Here is a 25830-nt window from a genome sequence, read left to right on the forward strand (position 1 = left end):
TACTGTTATTAATATTATCCTCTTACTCGAATCGATATTTTTAGGCTCTTCCATTTTATAACCATTGTGTTCTTATATTTTATCATATCATACTGATTTCTTGCACAATTCCCGCTCTGTGGGATGTTTTTATCCTCTTTTATCTTTTTTGTATATATTCTATTTACTTATCAATTATTTATATACATCCCGTGCAGTATTTATGTATGCCTTTTTCCTGTTGTCTTCATGTGCATCAGCACATTTATCTATAACTATTTATATATTTATTTATTAACTTACTATTTATTTATATATTTATTTATTAACTTACTTTTTACTTAATATTTATATATATACATCCCGTGCAGTATTTATTTATTTATATATGCCTCTTTCCGTGCGTCTTCATGTGCATCTACACATTTATCTATATTTATTTATCTATGCATTGATCATATATATTCACACTTTTTCCTTTTGTTTTAATGTGCTTCGGCACTTTTATCTATATTTATTTATATATTTATTCATTTATTCATGCACTGATCGTATTTATTCATTGCTGTTTATCCAATTGCGTTAAGTAATATCGATTTCCTATCATACTGTTTATAATTTCATCTTGTATGTCTTGCTGCTACAATATTCATTGAGCCTTGTCTAACAGTGTAGTTAACTATAGTTAGTCTTATACGGCGCAGTAGTTCTTGCTTAAGCGCTACATACACATTCACCCCGTTAACCATCCCTATCACCACTGCGCACGCGCCACCTCGCTGTGGCTGCTGAACACACAGTGCGCATGCGCACTCACGATCTGGCGTTCGCGCGCACACCAGCGTCCGTACTGCTTATATTCAGTCGGCGCTGCAGCGCGCTCTCAACCTACAGCTCCTGCTGGTCCCCCCGGATGCTGTATTCTGTAAGTATTATTTTCACCCCTTATAGCCTCACAATCCTTGTTGATGTACCCCTGCCACTTTTCCATTCCTTAGACTACTTATAATCTTCCAATCTTTTCAGCATTTTATTGGCATCCATTTATTTATAGAAACTTAATCATCTATAGTCTTCTAAATACTTTCTACGCTGCATTTGTACTTTATCCTAAGTTGTCTCCATCACGCCCCCTGAAGATACTCTAGACACGGGCTTATCTCTCTATCACTCATGTTCATATTCTCATAATTCTAAATTTTTACGCATATATATGTTTATATTTAAACACATCACATGTGAACCAATTTGTACTTAACTATTTTCATATATTTATTTGAGGTTGTGTTTGTTATCATGTTTTATAGTATTGGCCTGATGAAGGGTTCCCCCGAAACGCGTTGCCATTGTACCTATGTTTGAAACCAGATTTTAACCATTTACAATAAATACTTACCTAGCCCAAAGATACCAATTTGTGTTGTGGTAAAAAAAACTCTCTGGGTTACAAGCGCACCCATCCGTAGCGCCAAACCTTTTCTTCTACCCATACTATTGGTGTAAACTACACAGGAATGTAAGAAGCATAGACTGATAAATAAAAATATTGCTACAGTAGATAGAATGACGTACATAATCTTTTATCTTTACTGTTATTTTAAATCTACGGCACATTCATCATTTCTCCATGGACATTGTCCACAGCATGTGAACGCGGCTTTATGTTTCGATGGAAGTTGTTAGGCACTTTGGCAATCTTGAGATGAATAAGCTTTTCTCGTTTGCTCATTGTAATACATTTTCATCAGGTTTTATTGTCTCCACAGACCAAGGGAGCTCATAAGGTTTGCTATTTTTCTTTAGTTTTTGTTCTCTTTTCCTCATAATTTCTTTAAATTGTTCTTCTTCTTTCCTTTGTTTTTCTTGCTCTTCTTTTTTCATCTCTTCCTCTTCTTCCCTCAGTCTAATTTGCAGCTCCTTTACCCACTTTAGATAAAATTATATAAATTATTATTATTCATAATTAATATATACATGCTCTTAAACCAAATACTGTGTAATAAAGTTAAAGCTTTCATCATACATGCTGATCTCTGGTTCCCTAAGCCATGATGTATAGGTTTATATGATTATAGCAAAATACTTAAAGGGGTATTCCAGGATTAATCATAATTTATTATAAAATATGAGCTAATATGTAATTAGTTGTTGTTTAAAATAGTTTTCCCCTTAGCAGAAAAATGCTGTGGACATGCACTATAATGAAGAATTAAAATACTACTGGCCCTTTAATCAGTGCTGTAACTTTGTCCCTATGGAGAACACACAGGACAGAAGATGGCCACTGGTCACATGACCACATCACATGTCCTGCACCTGCCTGGGAAGGTCATGTAATCACCACTAGGTCTGGCTGTAGTAGTTTGGTTGCAGTGCATCCAGTATGGCCAGTGTTGTGGTGAGACACATCTCAGTGAGCTAATGTGCAGTGATGGCAGTTACACATCATTACTATGATAACAGCAGGACAGTCTGTTACATCATCACTGGGAGCAGAGCATAAGAGGGAGGAGCTGATACTGAGAACTGAAGGATCGTGGGAGTTGTAGTTGTAGATGGCAGTCATCTTGGAGTTAACTCTGCCTACTTAAGAAAGCCCATAAAATTGTGTTAACCATAAAAGCAAACTTTAAGCTCTGTTTTGTGATTAATCAAATTCAGTTTTGGTGCATTCATTTATTTACAGCATTATGGGATTTTGTATCAGACATTTATATTTCTGCAATATCCCTTGAAGTAGAGAAAGCAGAGTAAGGTTTCCTGCACAAGATCATATGTAGTACATGGGCAGCAAACTATGGTCCAGTGGACCATTGTTTGCAGCCCATGTGTCATCCGAGGGCGCAATCACGGCCACCAATGACATTGAAGTTATAAGACTACCCTGGACTCAAATGCGGGAAGGAATAGGACTTTCTCCATAATTTAGACAGTAGCCCTGTCTACTCATTCTCCCTCTTCCTACAAACCCAAGTAGTGAAGTATCACTTAAATATATGACTGAAAGCAGCAATTTTTAAGTTGCTTGGAACTGCAGGAAGATTCTTTGAGTCCTGTCTGGTGTGCTTGGGTGATGGCCCGGGTGCCCACAGAAAGGGCTCGGAGTGCCGCCTCTGGCACCCGTGCCAAAGGTTCGCCACCACTGGACTAGTGTATCATAACATTGTTGCACTTTAGACATATTGATACATTATTGCATTTAGATACATAGTATCTGTCGTTAATAAGAGGAATGCCTACTGGGGGCTATCAACAATCAAAGACTCACTTATAACACTCTATGGTTCCAGACTTTCATATGATATTTTTACCGAATATCCATGGTTCTTATAAGATTTTTAAAAAAAAGTTTTTTCATATCCAGCATAAATGTGCACTTGGGCCCTTCAGTGCCATTTTGCTTTTTAGCCCAGTCTGAGATTTAGAATATTATGTATATGTTTTTATGTGATTTATTATTATATGTACATAGTCATTTATGAGTTTCAGCTTTTATTTGATTGTATTTAGAATTGGATTTAAATATATTCAACACTCAGTTATTTTGGTACTGATTCTAATTAATAAATATCTAATAGTCATGGTTTAGATCTACAGTGTGCATTGGTGCTTGGTGCAAAGTTCTCCCTTTATTTGTTCAATTTTTATTAATACAGTCAAGCACCTGTATTCCACCTTTAGCACACCCACTTTCCTCCTGTTTTTTCCACTTCAATATCGATAACAGGGTAGTGCCGAGAGATCCCCTTTTTCTCTTTCTCAATATTGTGTAGATACCAACTGTGCACTGTGATTGCTCTCCAGTCATACTGAGTCTTTCCTGAATATTTCCAAAATATTCTGAGAATTGAGTAAAAAGAGAAGACTGTAACCCCAAAAGCTGCATATTTCTCTATAGTCTCAGTTATTTAACTATAAACTGACATACTACTACTTCTGCCATTAAAATGTTATTAAACGTTATGTACAAGATATGCAAGTCAGAACAGGTATACTTTTTAATTTTTGTCTCAGTGACATAAAAAATTTGTGCTGTCATGGATTTTTAACAAACCAAACAAAGTGCAGTGGACAGGAGTCCTTGCATAATAGAGAAACATGAAACCTTCTGATTGCAGTCAGGGAGTCCATGATCTGGACTAAATCTGGATTAAATATATTATACCTAATTAACATGATCATTTTGACATTATGTACTTTAACATTTTCCGTTACATTTAATAAAGGTTATGAATGCATTAATAATTCAATAATTGCATATAGACTCATTTTTAATATAGTTGGAAACAGATAAAGCATTTGTTGTAGAGGCACTTAATAAGCCTTACTTGTTAGGTAGTTACAGATGAAAAAACGTAATATATGTCCCGTGAATTGTACATAATTCTATACAATTAAGTATCTTGTTAGTAGAAGCAACATCAGCATAGCTGTAAAAATGGATAATTAGTCTTGGAAGATTTATGATGTTTCAAAGTATTAATTTTTACGATGACGCAGAATCTTATTTCTGTTTAATCTGTCTATTATTCTGCAGTATTAGCTAAAAAAAATTGAGAAATGCACCAAATTTATGTCTCTGGTGATGTTCATTAGAAATACTAAAAAAAAAAAGAAACTGTAGGTTTTTCCTTTTTATCTTGAATTTAGTAGACCGATATATCTGACTGTACTGTACTTTAGGTGCTGCACTGGGAATAGCCTTCTCCCATATGTCAATTGTATGATATTACAATGCTTTAGACTCATTGGATGGTCAACTTGGTTATCCTGATGGGGATGGGGTTGACATATCATCAGCAACTCTGTCAGAGGGGAAAACAGACGGAATGTATAAGAAAATGGGAGACAAATGGAGAAACAGGAAGGGATTGAGGGTCTCTAAGTTTAAAAATAGTCTTATGTAGTTTGATAAAGTAAAAAGCAATGGGCCACATTTACTAAGAAAGATTGAAACTTCACTAAAAGTGCTCTTTCCGTGTATAATGCTGGGTGTTACCGATTCATTAAGAATGTGCACCAGAAATCATGAATCTGTGGCTTCCCCGCACTGGCCCGACAGAGTTCACCAACTTTTTTGTGATGTACCTTTAACATGGGTCTGCGACACAATTTGCATGTTAAATATGGTGCTCAGTGCGACTCATTCAGACCAACCGATGGAACACCCCTTAATTTGTGTCACATGGAGGCTAGCGAGGCAGCGCCACAATATCGGTGCAGACACTTCTTAAATACCTGTGCAAGACGTTTTCCCCTACAAGAACATGCAAAATCCAACAGAAGTGCGGGGCAAACCCCCTAATAAATGTGCCCCAATGTCTGTTTCTCTGGTTTTATCAGATCTATTAGGGTCAGTAGAGGAGACCTCCATCAATCTATCAATTTGACTTTTTTCTGGACTGGGACTTGATGGATAAACCATTTATTTGTCTCAACAACTGTTGGACTCCAATGCCATTCATTTCTATACAAAAAGCAGACAATATTGAGAAATGCCCTGTATAGAATGTACTAATACTAACAACAACAATAAAGGTAGGAAATTATAACAGGAATGACAAAGTTCAATGTCTAAGTTCTTGTACAGACTGATGAAACTAAGATTGCAAATAATAAGAAAGGCCCTTAACTCGCATAAGAATTTTTCTGATTTAATTTTACCATGCAAATTAATCTGTACTCATTCCAGTCATTACTGTGTATAATTCCAAATATTAAACCAGGAGTTGGCTTCCTAGTGCAAAACCATGTACAAAAGCAGCTGCAGCTTGTTCTTCTTCTGGCTGTGCACATAAGCTCCAGGAGTATCATGTATAGTTTACGAACTGCTTTAATTAAAACATATATAGTTCATAGCTAGAAAATTATGACATAGTTCATGATATGGATAGCCTTGTATGATGCTGAAGTGCAGCTCATATACAGAAGAATGCTACAAAACAATAGTACAATTCCCCAGTACAAGATTCCAATTGCACAGGTCTTCACTGGTTTTACGTGTAAGTTTATGTTCAAGGCATTGGGAATTATTTACTTAAGGGTCCAAGGACGCACTTTAATAGTTTTTTCCAACGGTTCCAGGATTTGTGCCGCTGGGACAGGTATTTAATTGGGGATTGTGGTGCACGTGATGGGATTGTGGCGCGGCTGCGCTGGCTTTCATGGGACTGAAATCACGGGGCGTGCCGTGGGACGATCCGACTGATTTGGACTCAGTGCGAGATTTAACTTTCAAATTTTGTTGCAAGATCAAGCACTTACTTGCACCAGGAAGAAGAAGGTGAACTCCGGCAGACCTGAGCGGGGAAGCGACACATCCATAATATCGGGCGCACGATCTTAGTGAATCGCGGCACAGTGCATTCTGGGAGGACAATTTTGGGGAACGCATCAGGACAGGTAAGTAAATGTGCCTCATTGTATTGGATACTCATTGGATGACAGGTGGGTCAATTTAAGTTGTTACTATGTATAGGTTATTGTTTAGTTTAATCCAGACCCAGCTTGGCAAAGTTATTTATTATTTGCTGATGGGTATTATATGGTATTGAACAGTTATGAGTCAAGCTCTGTTTGGTTACATCTGTGTCCGTGGAAAAGGTCAAAATGAATTCATATTTAATGGCCTTTTAAAAACTCCTTGTTATAATAAATTGATATTGACTGGAATAATAATGTACCAACAAGAATACAGTGTATGTGAGTTATGGCAAATACTGAGGCCTTAAGGGGAACCTGATATTCAAATTAACCCACCCAAAATAAATATTTAACTTAAAAAACTATGGTTAAAAAGCATTGCTGTAACGCTAAATGGTTCCCTTCCATGGCTGCAATGTTAAAAATCTGTTTGTAAACTTATATGCAAATCATCTGAGGTGCATCCAATGATACTCATGGAGTCCTGTATATGCAGTGTTCACTGCAATGTCTTACTTCACTAGTCCCGATTGACAGGTGTCACTGCTATTTAGTACTTAGGGACTGTCTGCCAATATTCAACTACATACACATTTACTAAGGGTCCGTTGGACGCAGTTCCATCAGGTTTTCAGTTTTTTCTCAGTTTTGCTCTTAATTTGCCCGAGTTTTTGGGGCACGTGATGCGACACAAATCGGGGGGCGTGGCCGTCGGACAACCCAACTGATTCAGACAAACTGCGGAATTTAAAAATCAAATTGTGACGCAAGGTCAGAACTCACATGCACCGGGAAGAAGGTAAATTCCGGCGGACCTCAGCGGGAAAGCGACACATGCAGGAAATTGGCAGAAAAGGTAAATAAATGTGATGGGACAGGTAAGTAAATGTGCCCCATAGAGCTCCGTAGGAAATACTGGGGCACATTTACTAAGGGTTCGTCGGGCACATTTCTGTCGGGTTTCCCGAATTTTTCCGGTTTGCGCTGAATTGCTCCGGGTTTTTGGCACACACGATCGGATTGTGGCGCATCGGCGCTGGCTTTCATGCAACACAAAACGGGGGTGAGACCGTCGGACAACCCAACTGATTCGGACAAACCGCAGAATGTAAAAATCTAATTGTGTCGCTAGATCAGCACTCACATGCACCGGGAAGAAGTAGGTAAGCTCCGGCAGACCTCAGCAGGGAAGCGACACATGCAGGAAATTGGACACATGATCTTAGCGAATCAGGGCAGCTCTGAATCCTCATCAGACAATCCGGATCGGCGGTGTCAACGGGACGGGTAAGTAAATGTGCCCCACTATGTCAAATGTTTTACACAGTGCCTTGCTGGAATGTTTGCTGGAATGTTTAACTAACTGAAAGAAAAGTGTAATTTAGTTACAGTAAAAGGGCTCTAGTGAACCTGTCACTAGATGTATTTGTGAAAAATGTGGTAACAGATTCCCTTTAAGGCTTGTTGGATTAAGGGGTTATCATAATCTAAAGGGCACGGTAAGTAGGCAGATCAGTAGTACCAGCTCACTCTTCTGAGACTGGATAGACTTTTGACATAAGAGATAAGTTTTGAAATTACAATTAAGGGGACAGGCAGAATGAAGGCTTCATTCACACTGTAGCTCTGCATTTAGATTTAGATTTTGGAATACTACTTTCTTTCTGCTGGATCCAGTAACTGGTGTGGCACGGTGGTGAATCTATAAAAGCAGTTCTGCTGATACATCCAAATAATGTAATATATAGGAGAGATGTGCCCGAGTATAAGTGACTTTTTCAGTGTATATAATACAGTTTTTAAGATTGGCTCTAGCCTCAAGTGATTACAGCTCTTTCAGTCTTGTAAAGTGCAAGTTCTGGTACATATAAATGTAGTCATTGTGTTTCAATGCTCAGCATACACAATGCAAAAGATGGTCTGTGAACATTGAGATATCAGGTTGCTGTCAGATGAAATCAGCACTTCTCAGTGTATCTCAGCTTCTCTTCAGTCACAGAAAGAACAAGAGGTAACACATTCTCATACATTCTTCTGATGAAAGGGAACTTGTTTGCTCCAAATAAATTAAATACGCTGAGTAGATGAACTTGGGTCTGAAGGATATCTTCTCACGGAGCCTTGAAAACTGAGGAAGTTAATGAAATGCTTTGGATGGAGTCAAACTTATAGTCGTAATTATGTTCTTGCATAAAATTATGGCCAAAGAGATGAAATGTATCACCACTAAAATTATTTTTATTTTTTTAATGTAGACGTCCAACTGAGCAGTTGGACATCCTGTTGGTCATGCATTCAATGGTTAATGTAAACCATTTGTCTGTTGCCACTTAGAGCTGAGCTAATTCTGTATAAATGACAATGACTTGTTAAGTCTAAAAAAATAGAACTTATGCAATACCCCACATATTAATTTTACAATGTCATCACATCATACACCATCATATTACCTGATCTTCCACAACCTTTTGCAAATCCATGCTGCTCCGTGTGAGAAAATCTAGTGGCGGAGTTGGAGATGATCCATCATGGAGAAGTTCTTGCCTATTGAAAAAAATTTATTTTTACAATCATTAACATACTCTTGATGCTTATATATGTATACATTCATAGACTAGAAGGACCTTTTTCCACTAAGAAGCAGTTACACTTTTTTTGCAGTGGATTTTGGAGAAGAAATATTTGGGTAAAATTGTAGCAAAAATTCTTCCACTGATTTCGGTGAGAAGCCTACGAATCCTGCAAAGATCCCAGATGTCTTTTTTCAAAGCAAAGGGAGACCTTATTTAAGGGGTTGGTCACCTTATCTCATGTTTTTGTAATGTGTGTGTAAGTGTGGGGGAAGAATTTTAGATAATTTACCAATATACATTGATTAAAAGTTCTGTTTCGATTTCTTGAGCCAGTCAATCCTCTCCATAAAATGGCAGCAGACGGATGGTCATGTGATCTCTATCTGACCATGAACAATCGCCAGTCACATGAACCTCCATCTGCGGCCATTTTATGGTTATAAATTTCTGGCTGATGAGATAAAAGACAGGAGGCTTCACTTTCCACATCAAGAAAGCGAAACAGAACTTTTAATAGATGTATATTGGTAAATTAATTAATATCCTGCTCCCCCCACTTACACACACATTTTAGCCTCTAGGATGCGGCCCCATTTTTCAAATTTACCCTGTGTCGCTATAAGTGGTTATAGCTTTGGAACTCTGTAAGATATCTGGGGTATTATGGGATTGTTTTCTTGTGATACATTGTACTAAATTTGGATGACATCTTTAGTGTTTAGAAAAAAATTTAAATGTAAAAAAAAAAAATTAAAATTCTTTATTTTTAAAGTCATAGCACCCAAATTAATTGATAACTTACATTTCCCAAATGTCTGCTTTATGTTGGCATGGTTTTTTAACATTCCACATATTTTACTAGAATGTTATGAGGCTTAGAATTTGGGTGCCATTTTAACATTTTTTGGAAAATCCCCAAAACTCGTATTTGGATGGACCTCCTCAACTTTCAATTTACTGTGAGAGGCCTAAATAATAGCTAGACTCTTAAATTAAACAAAATGGAGGTGCAGTCTACAAATTGTAATATTTTTGGACAATACACTCATTTTGAGGTGGAAAATTAAACATTTGTAACAGATTAAATGCAAAAACAGTCCACAAATTTTGATACCCCATGTGTGGTGGTAATCTGCTGTATGGGCGCACGGCCGGGCATAGAAGGGAAGGAGGCGCCATGCAGAGCAGTTCTGCATTGTCACATTGTACAGGCTATAATTTTTTTAATTTTTTAATGTGGACCTATAAGGGCTTATTTTTTTGCAACATGAGATGCACTTTTCTGGTACGTAATTTTGGGCATCTATAGCTAATTGGCAAAATTTTATTAACTCTTTGTTGGTGGAGGAAATGGAAATCATCAATTTTAGGAAGATTTTTGTTTGCTTTTTTTGTGTTCTGGTTGTCACATACTTGCAGGGCAGCTCCACTTCTAATAGTTCTCTTCAATGTCTGTCAGTTTGATGTCTTATTCTTGTATACTTAATGCATAGTATCTACAACTGAAATATAATTTCCCTAGAGAAAAACACTACAAACCAATGATCTTTCTAACAAAACTGTTATTTGTTCAGCATACAAGGCAGTGTTTCCACACGGCTCCATTCATAATGGAAATGTAATGATTTGATGCATATTTAATGTAAACACAGTAGCCATTTTATGTATAGTAATAAAGGAAATGGGAAATAAGTTTGAGAAAAACGATTAGGTTTACCAAGTACCATTGCCCTAATGCAGGCAGCATAAAGGTTTTGGCCGCTGGAAACAATCTTTACTGCACATTTTCCAGCTGATATTACAAAGATTCTTGTGAACAAGGATAAAAAGGGAAACCAAAAGGTTTAGTAAAGTATAACTCAGCTCCCCAAATGTCTGATTCAGTCAATATTACAGTAAAAAATATATTTTGTTGGATCCTAAAATAATATGAAGTAACCTTTTAAACCCTAACTATGCAGCAGGCTTAAATCAGCCATAAGAGTCACTGTATATGAAATTGTGTATTTTAAAGCTTCACTTTTTTTCAATGTTGTATTAAAATATTAATGACAAAAACACCTTATGTGGAAAGTGTCTTTCTTCCACTAGATAAAAAAGCCATATAAATAAAATAAATATAGGACTAGCTGGAATATGCACGATTGGTACTCATCCTAAGACTGATGAGCTGATGGTGTATGGTGTGGTAATACACCGATAAGGACCTTCCTGCTACTGCTAGATGGAACCGTATTAGCTAGCTTGGTAGATTAATCATCTGCCAGAAACCCTGCCACACTCTAACACCTACAAAGATATAAAGACCCTACATGTTTCAGATTGTGCCTCTCATCAGGGGGTCAGATAAGATACATTGGGTCATCTGAACAAGCAGTGTTGGCTCCCGCTGCTGTATTGAAACTAATGGCCACGGAATATAAAAATGGCGGGTTTATAAACAAGAAGCTCAGCCACCAACCAGGGGGAAGGAGCAACACTGTGACAACATTGGATCTTTGTCCAGAGGTATGTGCATGCCGCAAACCAACCTGAATTCAATGTACATGTAAACTACAAATCTAAAAAAAAATGTATGATACTTGATAAAATTAAGGGCGCCTGCAGGTCTTGTCAGAAACGTTTCAGCTAAGAGCTCCAGTGGCGCAATCGGTTAGTGCGCAGTACTTAAACAGAAACATTTCAGCTTAATCATAATTGTGTTGGATATGCAGATTTCAAGAGCTCTATTAAAGATTTTTGAATTTTTTTAAGCCAAACAATTTTTTCAAAGGTGAATTGTCCTGTCTGCAGTCCACGCCATAGTGGATTCATTACAATCCACAGCAGCAGCTGTGTATTGATTGGGAGGGAGAGCTGTGCCGGAATTGAATTTCAATATAGGTATCACAAAAGAAGAGTCCAAAGAAGCAGCACTCCAAGAAGCCATTTTCCGGTGAATAAATTGTGTTTCATAGTGGGTATATACATCCCACAGAAAATGTTATCATTAGGTGCTCATTAATATTCAACAATATAGTTACAAGGATATACTCACAATAATACATGTATACAGTGGGTACAGAAATTATTCAGATCCCTTTAAAATATTCATTCTTTGTTTCATTGCAGCCAATTGGTAAGATCAGAAAAGTTGTTTTTTTTTTGGTCATTAATTGATCTCTGCTCCCCATCTTGACAACAAAAAAACCCCAAAATATTGTTGCTACTTTATTAAACAAGAAAAAAACTGAAAAAATGTTGATAAGTATTCAGCCCTTTTGCTCAGTATTGAGTCTTCCGTATCATATATATAGATATATAGATAAAGGTCATAATTGAATGACAGACATATTTTCACTATTGTATAGAGATGCAATCATAGTCTTGCTACCTGGCTAGATAGGGCATGTTTACATCTAAGCAGATTTGTCAAGGCTGGTGTTTTTTTAAATATATTTTCTGGGCTTACTTTCAGGTTAATTATAATTTGACATTGGTGAGAAATTATGTTAATTTCCCCTAATAATGTGTAATTCTGAGTTGAATATGTAAAATGCAATGTGACAACAAGATGACTGCTAGGGCTCCTATTCAAATTACAAATCTGAATTCTTGGTTCTTGATATAAGTGCCTCTAAAACATTTGATTGTATTCTGGTTCCACCTGTGATAGAACTTATTAAGGATATTAAACATTGGATAAGCTGGGAGCACCGATATGCAAAAGGGTTACTACTGGTGAATTGGGCTTTCTGAATTACTGATGAACCGAATTGTATCAGCTAAAAGGGAAAATTAAAACCAAGGGACAATGATTCAAAGATATACTGCATATAGTAGGGCTAGGTTGAGAGGCAGGCTGGGGTAGGCGATTGCCTAGGGCGCTACCCTTCGCTTCCCATCCTGGTGCGTCGTCCTGGCCCCCAGTAGCAATCAGTAATATGTGTATTTTTAAGATATACATATCGCTGGTTGCTATGCGTAGCCGACGCCTCCTGGCTCATAGAGTGAGAGGACGCCTGTGGTTATATACTCCAGGGGGGGTAACAGGCTGGCTTTACTCTGCAGGAGGGGGGGGGGTGACTACATACTCCAGGGGGAGGTGGCTGGCTATAAACTACAGGGGGCAGGCTGGCTGACTATATACTAGAGGGAGGCAGGCTGGCTTAATACTACAGGGGGGAAGGCTGGCTATATACTACCGGGGGCAGAGGTCGCACTAACATTTTTCCAGAAGGGTAAAAATACTCCTCTCACCATTTTTGAGGAGTATTTTTACCCGAGGAGGAGTATGAAAATTTCGGTAGCACACTGCGCACACACTACACTACACTCACACACTGCGCACACAGCACACACTACACTCACACACTGCGCACACAGCACACACTACACTCACACACTGCGCACACAGCACACACTACACTCACACACTGCGCACACAGCACACACTACACTCACACACTGCGCACACAGCACACACTACACTCACACACTGCGCACACAGCACACACTACACTCACACACTGCGCACACAGCACACACTACACACACACTGCGCACACAGCACACACTACACTCACACACTGCACACACTACACTCACACACTGCGCACACACACTGCACACACTACACACTACACTCACAGCACACACTACACACACACTGCGCACACAGCACACACTACACTCACACACTGCACACACTGCACACACAGCACACACTACACTCACACACTGCGCACACAGCACACACTACACACTACACTCACAGCACACACTACACTCACACACTGCGCACACAGCACACACTACACACACACTGCGCACACAGCACACACTACACACACACTGCGCACACACTACACACTACACTCACACACTACACTCACACACTGCGCACACAGAACACACTACACTCACACACTGCGCACACAGCACACACAGCACACACTACACACACACTGCGCACACAGCACACACTACACACACACTGCGCACACAGCACACACTACACTCACACACTGCGCACACAGCACACACTACTCTCACACACTGCGCACACAGCACACACTACTCTCACACACTGCGCACACAGCACACACTACTCTCACACTGCGCACACAGCACACACTACACTCACACACTGCGCACACAGCACACACTACACTCACACACTGCGCACACAGCACACACTACACTCACACTGTGCGCACACAGCACACACTGCGCACACAGCACACACTACACACTGCGCACACAGCACACACTACACTCACACACTGCGCACACAGCACACACACTGCGCACACAGCACATACAGCGAACACTACACTCACACAGAACACTACACTGCACTGCACACACAGAACACTACACTGCACTGCACACACAGAACACTACACTGCACTGCACACACAGAACACTACACTGCACACACAGAACACTACACTGCACACACAGAACACTACACTGCACTGCACACACAGAACATTACACTACACTGCACACACAGAACATTACACTACACTGCACACACAGAACATTACACTACACTGCACACACAGAACATTACACTACACACACAGAACATTACACTGCACACACAGAACACTACACTGCACACACAGAACACTACACTGCACACACAGAACACTACACTGCACACACAGAACACTACACTGCACACACAGAACACTACACTACACACACAGAACATTACACTACACTACACTGCACACACAGAACATTACCCTACACTGCACACACAGAACACTACACTACACTGCACACACAGAACATTACACCACACTGCACACACAGAAAACTACACTACACTGCACACACAGAACACTACACTACACTGCACACACAGAACACTACACTACACTGCACACACAGAACACTACACTACACTGCACACACAGAACACTACACTACACTGCACACACAGAACACTACACTACACTGCACACACAGAACACTACACCTACAATCACACACTCACCCGTCCGGATCTGCGGGCACGTAGAGATGGAGCAGGACAGGGAGCAGCAGCCCCGCTGTCCACAGGTATCGCGGGGCCTGCGCTCTCGCTCCGGAGCGCTGCTGACACAGATCACTGTGTCAAGTGTCGCGCTGAGCGGTCCGGCGCACGCTGTGATCGCGCGACATTTACCTCTTTTGCAGCGCGCGCCGGGTCGCTCAGCCTGCGCGCTGCAAGGAATAATTGCCAAGCGTAACTTTACGCATGGCAATTATTTTGGGGGGTAATGGCGCCTCATCACGCGTCTATGACGCGTGGTGAGGCGTTAATGCGACCTCTGACCGGGGGCAAGCTGTCTATATACTATGGCCTGGCTGGCTATACTGGTTATAAACTACAGGGGGCTGGCAGGCTATATACTACAGAGAAGGTAAGCTGGCTATATACTGGGGGTCAGGGGACTGACTGGATATATGCTATGGGGCTGGCTGGATATATATTGACTGGCTAGTGTGCTATGGTTTCGGATTAATGAGGGGGAAATATATGGTAGTGTATTATCTGTGTATGTAAGATGCAGGTGTTATCTGGGGGACATTATATTGACTGTGATTCTTTTTTTATGGACACAGTGTGGAGGCATCCCAGGTGGCAAATTCTGCAGCAATAAGTCATGGCCTAGAGAAGTTTCCATAACGTTCTCTACCTGATGGAAAAGGATTGGCAACATTGAGGAGACTACAGAAAGTAGAGCAGGATGGACCAGGCCAACACAGACATAGAAGAAAATAGCAGCAGCCTAACAGTAAGTGATGTCTGTGCCCGAGTACAGCCCAGTTGTGTAGCATATTTAATGCTGGTATATATTGATGTATGTAGCACATGCATTGCTGGTATAAATTTATGTGTGTAGTACATGTAATGCTGGTATATATTGAAGTGTGTAGTAAATAAAATTTTGGTCTATATTTATAAGTGCAGGATATTATTATGTGCTGTTTATTCATTGCTTGTAAATATTTATATGTGTGGCCCAGTCATTGGTATCTATGTGTTTGGTATATTCATTGATGGAATATGATATTTTCACTGGAGGGACATATTTTTCTATTTTATGCTATATTCAAGGCTGGGAGGCCTTATTGTAGATGTTTCCATAGCAGTTGGCCACTAAGATTTCTTTATTATTTTTAATGGGCGGTATTTAATTTTTCCCGTTAGAATGAGCACTAATTCGGCCGCGTTGGGAGGGGGGGGGCTGCTTGTCTGCCTAGGGCATCAAAATGCCCTGCTCTTCAATATAGTCATAGTTTCATCATAGTTAATACGGTTGAAAAAAAACACTTGTCCATCAAGTTCAACAAAGGAAGGGAAGGGATTGCATGAGGAACTGATTTAGGGGAAACAATTCTATATAACATAACCATCAATGTTATTTAGGTGTAAAATGGCATCCAGACCCTTCTTGAAGCTCTCTGCTGTCCCTGCTGTGACTAGCGCTTGAGGCAGGCTATTCCACAGATTGACAGCTCTCATAGTAAAAAAGCCCTGTCGCCTCTGGTGATTAAAGCTTGATTTCTACAGACATAGACAGTGCCCTCTCATCTTTTGATTTGATTTAATTTGAAACAACTTACCACCATATTTTTTGTATGGACCATTCATATATTTATATAAATTAATCATGTTCCCTAATAGTCGTCTCTTTTCCAGACTAAATAAATCTAGTTGTTTTAATCTTTCCTCATAATTAAGACCTTATCATTTTTGAGGCAATACATTGAAGCCTCTCCAGCTCCAGGCCATTCTTTTTATGGACCGGTGCCCAGAACTGCACAGCATATTCCAGGTGAGGCTGAACCAATGCCTTGTACAGTGGTAATATTACATCCCTATCACGAGAGTCCATACCACTTTTGATACATGACAAGATCCTAATGGCTTTAGAGGCAGCTGACTGACATTGCATGCTGTTATTCAATTTATGATCTACTAGTACCCCTAGGTTCTTCTCAACAAAGGACACTCCCAGATTTACTCCCCCAAGGACATTTTTTTGCCTTTGGATTATTAGGTCCCAGTTGCATAAACTTACATTTATCCACATTGAACCTCATTAGCCAAGTGGATGACCAAACATTCAGTTTGTCCAAGTCACCCTGCAGCCTATGAACATCCTCCATAGACTGTATTACACAGTTGGTGTCATCTGCAAAAATAGACACAGTGCTATTAATTCCTACCTCTATACCATTAATAAATATATTAAATAGTAGTGGGCCAAGCACAGAACCCTGAGGTACACCACTCATAACTAGTGACAATTCCGAGTAGGAATCATTGACCACAACTCCCTGGATATGATCCTTCAGTCAGTTCTCAATCCAATTGCAAATAATTTCTGCCAAACCAATAGACCTTATTTTATCCATCAGGCGTCTATGTGGGACAGTGTCAAATGCCTTTGCAAAGTCCAAGAACACAATATCCACAGCAGCTCCTACATCCAGGCATCTGCTCACCTCTTCTTAGAAGCAGATCAGGTTAGTCTGACAACTTCTATCCTTAGTAAACCTATGCTGGCTGTCATTTATTATACTGTAATTGCCTGGCAAAGTTCTAGAGCTTTTTTTATATATTGGCACCACATTTGCCTTGCGCCAGTCACTTGGCACCACACCAGACATTACGGAATCCCTGAAGATTTTAGACAGCGGTACAGCAATAACAGAACTGAGTTCTTTAAGAACTCTGGGGTGTAACCCATCTGGTCCAGGAGCCTTGTACACATACATTTTTATTGATCTTAGACTGAATCATGTCTACTTTCAGCCAGTCTAGTATATTACAGGATGCATGACCAGCACTGGCACCACCCACACTCTGGTATCAGCTGTAGGCAGTCCGGGTAGGTGTTTTACAAATGAATGACAAGTTAGGACAGATGCCTGTGCAGAACAGATACAAAAGAGTATGGTATGCATTTTGGACATTCAATGAGGAGTAGACAATGTATCTTTAGTCAGCAACTCTGAGCTAAGAAATGGTGAAGGCAACAGTGTAGAATAGAAGTACATAAGATAGCATGGATACTAATAAAGTAATGGTAAATCATCCTCCCTTAGGCATTGTTCATGACAGGTAATTTTGAAATCTGATCTGATACAGAAACAAATGTCTTCTTTACACTGTACTAAATGCTTAACATAATAATTCTGCAATTTTACTTCTTATGTATCTGTAATAATAATCCGTATGATTGATCTGCATTTTACTTTATCTGGAAGAAACTTATCCCAATAGTTTCATTAGCACATAGATAGCAGAGCTTATTGATAGACAAAAACACTAGTAAATCTGACATATACTTCCCCAAGCTACATGATTAAAAGCTGTAAGTTTTACATTTCTTCATCATACTATGAATTATAAACCAACTGCAGAAAACTTGTTGGAGAAGATATATTAAGCCAATTTTTCCAGCTGTAATTTGCGCCCGAAAATGCCACAATTATCAAGACCAGTTTGCAACACTATTTAACTTGAGGTGTTGTCTGTGAAAAGGAGGTGTGGTCTCTTGAAAAGGAGGCATAATTAGCCTGAGCGCCAAATATTTTTAGACTTTGTGCCACTATGTGATACACAGTTTAGAATAATGTCATGAAGGTGTAAAGTAGAACAAGACTGTTTTAAACGGCACCAGAATTTAACATCACAGTTATATATGTGGCGCAGTAAAAAACTAGTGCAGTCTGTCTTTACACTGCTGGAGCGTGCACCACATTGTTACATCTCCCTCAATGAGTTTGGACAGCAAAATAACATTTATGGAGATACACTACTTTAATCCTAAATTAAAACAACTTTAACCTGCTGCCATTCAGCAACAGATATATCCATCGCTGAGAACTGCTAGTTAATGCTCAGCTGCTTACGCTTCAGCTTGTCATTAGAAGCCGGCATCAGGAAGCATGGGGTGTCAGCTGTAGCAAAAATCGTGTGTTTTTAACTTATTAAATGCCTCCAGGGAGATTTTACGACCTGGATTACCCCAGCATGTGCTGCTAGGAGGTGCCTACCGTTGCTATGTGCCTGCATAAGTTGACAGTAATAATACCCTGCAATACATCAGTTTTGAAGGGTATTATAATGAACAAGCAATCGGACACTTGCTTGTTCGTGTCACATAGTAGGACTTGTAAAAAAAATAAAGTAATACAGTTAGGGCCAGAAATATTTGGACAGTGACACAAGTTTTGTTATTTTAGCTGTTTACAAAAACATGTTCAGAAATACAATTATATATATAATATGGGCACACTCCCAGCTGCAATATGAGAGTTTCCACATCCAAATCGGAGAGAGGGTTTAGGAATCATAGCTCTGTAATGCATAGCCTCCTCTTTTTCAAGGGACCAAAAGTAATTGGACAATGGACTCTAAGGGCTGCAATTAACTCTGAAGGCGTCTCCCTCGTTAACCTGTAATCAATGAAGTAGTTAAAAGGTCTGGGGTTGATTCCAGGTGTGTGGTTTTGCATTTGGAAGCTGTTGCTGTGACCAGACAACATGCGGTCAAAGGAACTCTCAATTGAGGTGAAGCTGAACATCCTGAGGCTGAAAAAAAAAAAAATCCATCAGAGAGATAGCAGAAATGTTTGGAGTAGCAAAATCAACAGTTGGGTACATTCTGAGAAAAAAGGAATTGACTGGTGAGCTTGGGAACTTAAAAAGGCCTGCGCGTCCACGGATGACAACAGTGGTGGTTGATCGCCGCGTACTTTCTTTGGTGAAGAAGAACCCATTCACAACATCAACTGAAGTCCAGAACGCTCTCAGTGAAGTAGATGTATCTGTCTCTAAGTCAACAGTAAAGAGAAGACTCCATGAAAGTAAATACAAAGGGTTCACATCTAGATGCAAACCATTCATCAATTCCAAAAATAGACAGGCCAGAGTTAAATTTGCCGAAAAACACCTCAAGAAGCCAGCTCAGTTCTGGAAAAGAATTCTATGGACATATGAGACAAAGATCAACCTGTACCAGAATGATGGGAAGAAAAAAGTTTGGAGAAGAAAGGGAACGGCACATGATCCAAGGCACACCACATCCTCTGTAAAACATGGTGGAGGCAACGTGATGGCATGGGCATGCATGGCTTTCAATGGCACTGGGTCACTTGTGTTTATTGATGACATAACAGCAAACAAGAGTAGACGGATGAATTCTGAAGTGTACCGGGAGCATACACTTTCAGCCCAGATTCAGCCAAATGCTGCAAAGTTGATTGGACGGCGCTTCATAGTACAGATGGCCAATGACCCCAAGCATACAGCCAAAGCTACCCAGGAGTTCATGAGTGCAAAAAAGTGGAACATTCTGCAATGGCCAAGTCAATCACCAGATCTTAACCCAATTGAGCATGCATTTCACTTGCTCAAATCCAGACTTAAGACGGAAAGACCCACAAACAAGCAAGACCTGAAGGCTGCGGCTGTAAAGGCCTGGCAAAGCATTAAGAAGGAGGAAACCCAGCATTTGGTGATGTTCATGGGTTCCAGTCTTAAGGCAGTGATTCCCTCCAAAGGATTTGCAACAAAATATTGAAAATAAAAATATTTTGTTTGGGTTATGTTTATTTGTCCAATTACTTTTGAGCTCATAAAATGTGGAGTGTTTGTAAAGAAATGTGTACAATTCCTACATTTTCTATCAGATATTTTTGTTCAACCCTTCAAATTAAACGTTACAATCTGCACTTGAATTCTGTTGTAGAGGTTTCATTTCAAATCCAATGTGGTGGCATGCAGAGCCCAACTCGCCAAAATTGTGTCACTGTCCAAATATTTCTGGCCCTAACTGTATAAAAATAAATCATTAAACTAATAAAAATAGCCCAAAACCCCCTTTCATATAAAAGTTACATATAATGGGTAAAAAAGTGAAAATCGTCACAAGTTTACTTACCGTATATCATCTCACAAAAAATGCTATAAAAGTGTTTAAAAAAATATCTACCACAGAATGATGCGCCACAATTATGTCAGACTTCCATTTAGGTGAAACGTTTTGTGTTGTGGCAGACACAGTGCAGCCTCAACATACAACTCATGCAAACACTACATAAATACATGTGCAAGTAGTTTGCGTATGTATTTATACACAAACTGTGCCAGAAAACTGGCGCAGCCAGTTTGATAAATATTCCCCATGATGTTTTATTCAGAAAAATTTGTACAACCTAAGAATAAATTTAGAAGTATTGTATCACCATAATCATACTGCCTCATAGAATAAATAATTTATATGAAGTACGTGTCATGAGAAAACTATTTCTAAGTCACTTTGGTAAGTTAAAGTGTTCAAAAGCCACATCCATATAAAGCGAAACATATTACATTACAAAAGATAAGGCTGAGCCTTTACCCCTTCGGGACTGAGGGTCATTTATGCCTGAATGTCCAGATCAATTTTTGCAGTTCTGTTATGCTCTTCTTTAACCCCTTAACAACACGATCGGTTACCATGACAGCCTTGTGTCTTCCGAAGACCCGAGGCTGTCTAGTTTTGATTCGCACATTGTAATGAATGCAGAGGAAAATCCCCATATACTGCCATACTGTAGTATGGCCCTAAATGGTAGGATCAATCAGACAAACTGGGGTTAAAGTACCCTAGGGGGTCTGAAAAATAGTAAAAAATTATTTTAAAAAGTTTTTAAAAAATTATATTAAAAACTGAAAATTTAACCCCCCCCTTTAGTAAACAAAAAATAAACAGTAAAAATCATAAACAAGTTAGGTATCGCAGCTTCCAAAAATTCAAAATCTAACAAAATATAATAACGGTTTCACTGTGTTTAACCCCATAAAGGAAAATAGCACTTTTTTGACATTTAAAAAAGTGATCAAAAGGCCGTACAGTCTGAAAAATAGAAGCATTGAAAATGTAATTCAAAGTCACAAAAAATGACACCACCCATAGTTCCGTACACCGAAGTATGAAAAAGTTATTAGCGTCAGAAGATGCCAAAAATTTTTTTAAAAAATTGTGCAGGAGGTAAATGCATAAAAACATTATAAAAATTATACAAATGTGGTATCCCAGTTATCACACCGACCCAAAGAATGAAGTAGACAAGTCATTTGGGGTGCACGGTGAAAGCCGTAAAAACTAAGCACACAAGAAAACGGCGCAAATGCATTTCTTTCACCAATTTTTGAAGGTGGGGAGAGAAAAATGGGGATGCAAAAATAAAAAAGGGCCGTGGCAGGAAGAGGTTTAACACTTTACGGACCTCACCCTTTTTTGTTTTTTCATTTCCATTTTTCACTCCCCACAATCAAAAATCTACAACTTTTTTTTTACAAGCAAAGAGCTCTGTGATGGCTTGTTTTCTGCTTAACAAATTGCACTTTATAGTGATGGTATTTATTATTCCCTGCCGTGTACTGGGAAGTGGGAAAAAAATTCAAAATGCAGTGAAATTGGTGAAAAACGCATTTGCTGTGTTTTCTTGTGGGCTTGGAATTTACGGCTTTCACTGCGAGCCCCAAATGACATGTCTACTTTATTCTTTGGGTCGGTATGATCACGGGGATACCAAATTTGTATAGGTTTTATAATGTTTTCATACATTTACAAAAATGTTTTATATTTTTCAATGGCAAAAAAGTGCCATTTTCGACTTTGGGCACTATTTTCCGTTACAGGGTTAAATGCAATGAAAAAACTTTATTATAGTTTGATAGATCTGGCATTTTCGGACGCGGCAATACCTAATGTGTTTGAGATTTTCACTGTTTATTTATATCAGTTCTAGGGAAGGGATTTGAATTTTTCGGGTTTTTTTATTATATATATTTTTTTTTTACTTTTACTATTTTTCAGACTCCCTAGGGTACTTTAACCCTAGGATGTCCAATTGATCCTACTATATACTGCCATACTACAGATTTTCCTCCTCATTCATTACACCAGATGCAAAATAATTCTTCGTCATTATAAAAGCTACATGCAATACATGCAATGTATGTATTACATGTAATTTTATAATGACGAATGAATAAAGATGAATAATTATTTTTAACTTGCATTTGGTGCAGAAAGCCAAGTTTTTCATGTTTACAATTCATGGTTCCACACTCTCCCAGGTTCCTAAAGTTTGCTTCCTTGGAATCTTTCACTTTGCCTTATCCTATAAGCCTCACATCCAGACTCTTACTACAACCTGCCGCCTCCATCTCAAGAACATCTCTCGCATCTGACCCTTCCTCAATCCAGAGTCTACAAAATGACTAGTCCATACCCTCATCATCTCCTGCTTGGACTACTCAACATTCTTCTCTGTGATATGTGGTTTTCCAGAAAACTAACATCCTTCCAATCCTTAACTCTGCTGCCCATCTGTCTCCTTGCTTCTCCGCTGCCTCTCCTCTCTGCCAGTCTCTCAACTGGTTACCCATTGCACAACAAATTCAATTTAAAATACTAACAATAATTTACAAAGCTGTCCACATACTGTCCCCTTCATATATCTCTTAACTAATTAGCCAATACCGTCCCACACGTAATCTTCGGTCCCTACAGGAAGTTTAACTTCACTGTAATAACATCCGCTCTTCTTACAACCGTATACTGGTCTTCTCCCATGCCTCTCCCGTACTCTGGAACTCTCTACCAAAATATGTCAGACTGTCCCCGACCTTCCAAACCCTTAAATGTAACCTGAAAACCCTCACCCTCTGCTCCCTCACCACGTGTCCACCTACGCTGCAACATTTGATTTATGTCTTAATGTAATGAATGTGAATGAGCCTTAAACTGAAGCTTATGGATCCTATGTTAAATATGTACCTGTTCCCACAACTACAATGTATTGTTTTTAGCACTGGTTTCTTTATATGGTACAGAGGCACCTTATGGTCTGCTAAGGGTCCTGTAAACACACCTCCTGAAATAGCAGTATGTTGAAAGTCATGTTAATGCTTACTATATCTGTATACTGAATATAAGGAAACAGCATTAACATCTCAGATTTCACATGAATCCATAAAACAAAGCATACATTGTAAAGGGTAGGCTGGTAATGGCTACTCAAGGCCTTTGTGGGCATTGAAATCCCTTACCAATGTTTTGTTTTAGTCTTTTAGAAAACGCATAAGGGAGACTAGTAAATGCTCTTTTCTGTTAAATGCATAGAAAGAAAATGTACCCTTGAATCCATAAGTTTCTAAGGTACTCTACAGACAATACTCCAATTCCTATACATACTCCAATACACTGCATGCAATGGGAACATTTGTATGACCTTGATAAAAAAAACAAAGAGAACACTAAAAAGAAAACTATAATGGAAATTTCTGAATTACCTTAGTCTCTTAGATGAGAAGAATAATATTATAAAACATATAGCATAATAAAGCCTTTTTTCATGCAAACCTGGAAAATTTAGGCTGAAGCAAATTGTTTATTATCTTTTTCCAGCAGCACTTTTTCAGCACTGATTCACTATTCGTGTACCCAATGTAAAACTGGACAAGAGTGTGCCCTGTACCACATAACCATGCCCATGGAGCACTGAATTGCTTATTTGCATATAAATAAAAATGACAATTTATTTAGACGACAATTGAAAGGTTCCTTTTAAAGGGGTTATTAATTTTTCATTATGTAGAGATATACCGTATATACCTGAGCATAACCCGATCCGAGTACAAGCCGAGACCCATAATTTTAACACAAAACTGGAAAAATCTATTGACTCGAGTATAAGCCGAGGGTGGGAAATGCATTGGTCACAGCCCCTGTAGTATATGTCCTGCCAGCCCCTGTAGTATATAGCCTGCCAGCCCCTGTAATATATAGCCTGCCAGCCCCTGTAATATATAGCCTGCCCACCCCTGTAGTATATAGCTTGGCAGCCCCCGTAGTATATAGCCTACCAGCCCCTGTAGTATATAGCCTGCCAGCCCCCTGTAGTTTATAGCCTGCCAGCCCCCTGTAGTTTATAGCCTGCCAGCCCCCTGTAGTTTATAGCCTGCAAGCCCCTGTAGTATATTGGTAAGTTGTTTAATATCATGTCCTGAATACATGATAAAAAATGACCACGAAGTAGCCAACTCTTTAAACTCCAAGTGTTTGAAACTCTAAGTCATAGATTATAGCAATTATGTAATATGTACATTGAGGGTAAATACAAAGGCTGTGCTCACTCATCCCATTGACAATGTTTTCAGATGGCCAGTTATCAGTTGCTTTTCCTGGTAACACTGTAGTCTTACCTGTATAATAGCGCAGTTATTTATCAATGTAATGGGAATAAAGCTTTAGTTTTACCTGCAAAATTGTGTGTTCATTAACTATCACTCTCATAATGTTATGGGTGAGGTCTTTGACCAAAAAATGCCATGTCCTATCATTCTGATTTCTTATTTGAACAATTATTGTAAGTTGATTGGGAAACATATGATTATTAAATATTGTTTATAACAACTTTCAGAATATTGATTTAAAAAACTGAATTTAGAGTCTTTCAACCCATTGAATTCACCATCAAATCCTTAAAATCCACTTAATATGCACCTGTTAGCATCTTGCATTCACCACTTACTATTGAAATCCTCGTTAATATTTTACCAGACAGCTGTTTGCATTTGGCCTAAGAACAGACAATTTTCTATGTTTCTATCTGAGCATCTAATGTTTATGAGTCAGAAGCTGTGGTAGTCTACTGTCGATTATTACTACCGCCTGCAAAACAAAGTATGTGTATTGATTTACTGTTCAGACAGACTGTTCAGTGATGCTGTAGGGTCCATGACGGACATAAGTTACTTTTCAGAAATGTAATTCAGGAGAATGGAATGACAGGTACTAAAATGTGAT

General features: G+C 39.0%; 1 protein-coding gene across 2 annotated transcripts in view; it reads right to left on the reverse strand.

Annotated features, from left to right (window-relative positions):
* Positions 1-1477: 1477 nt before the first annotated feature.
* The window catches only part of TMEM232 (transmembrane protein 232), a 101805-nt gene continuing 77452 nt past the window's right edge, over positions 1478-25830 (reverse strand). For both annotated transcript variants that reach the window (XM_072140522.1, XM_072140530.1), the window contains exons 13-14: positions 8853-8946; positions 1478-1905 (exon numbers count right to left, since the gene is read on the reverse strand). In XM_072140522.1, coding sequence (XP_071996623.1) covers positions 1705-1905; positions 8853-8946 — 295 coding nt within the window. In that variant the 3' untranslated portion in view covers positions 1478-1704. The remainder of the gene's footprint in view (positions 1906-8852; positions 8947-25830) is intronic.

Source organism: Engystomops pustulosus, chromosome 1, assembly GCF_040894005.1.
Source record: "Engystomops pustulosus chromosome 1, aEngPut4.maternal, whole genome shotgun sequence".
Taxonomy (NCBI): domain Eukaryota; kingdom Metazoa; phylum Chordata; class Amphibia; order Anura; family Leptodactylidae; genus Engystomops; species Engystomops pustulosus.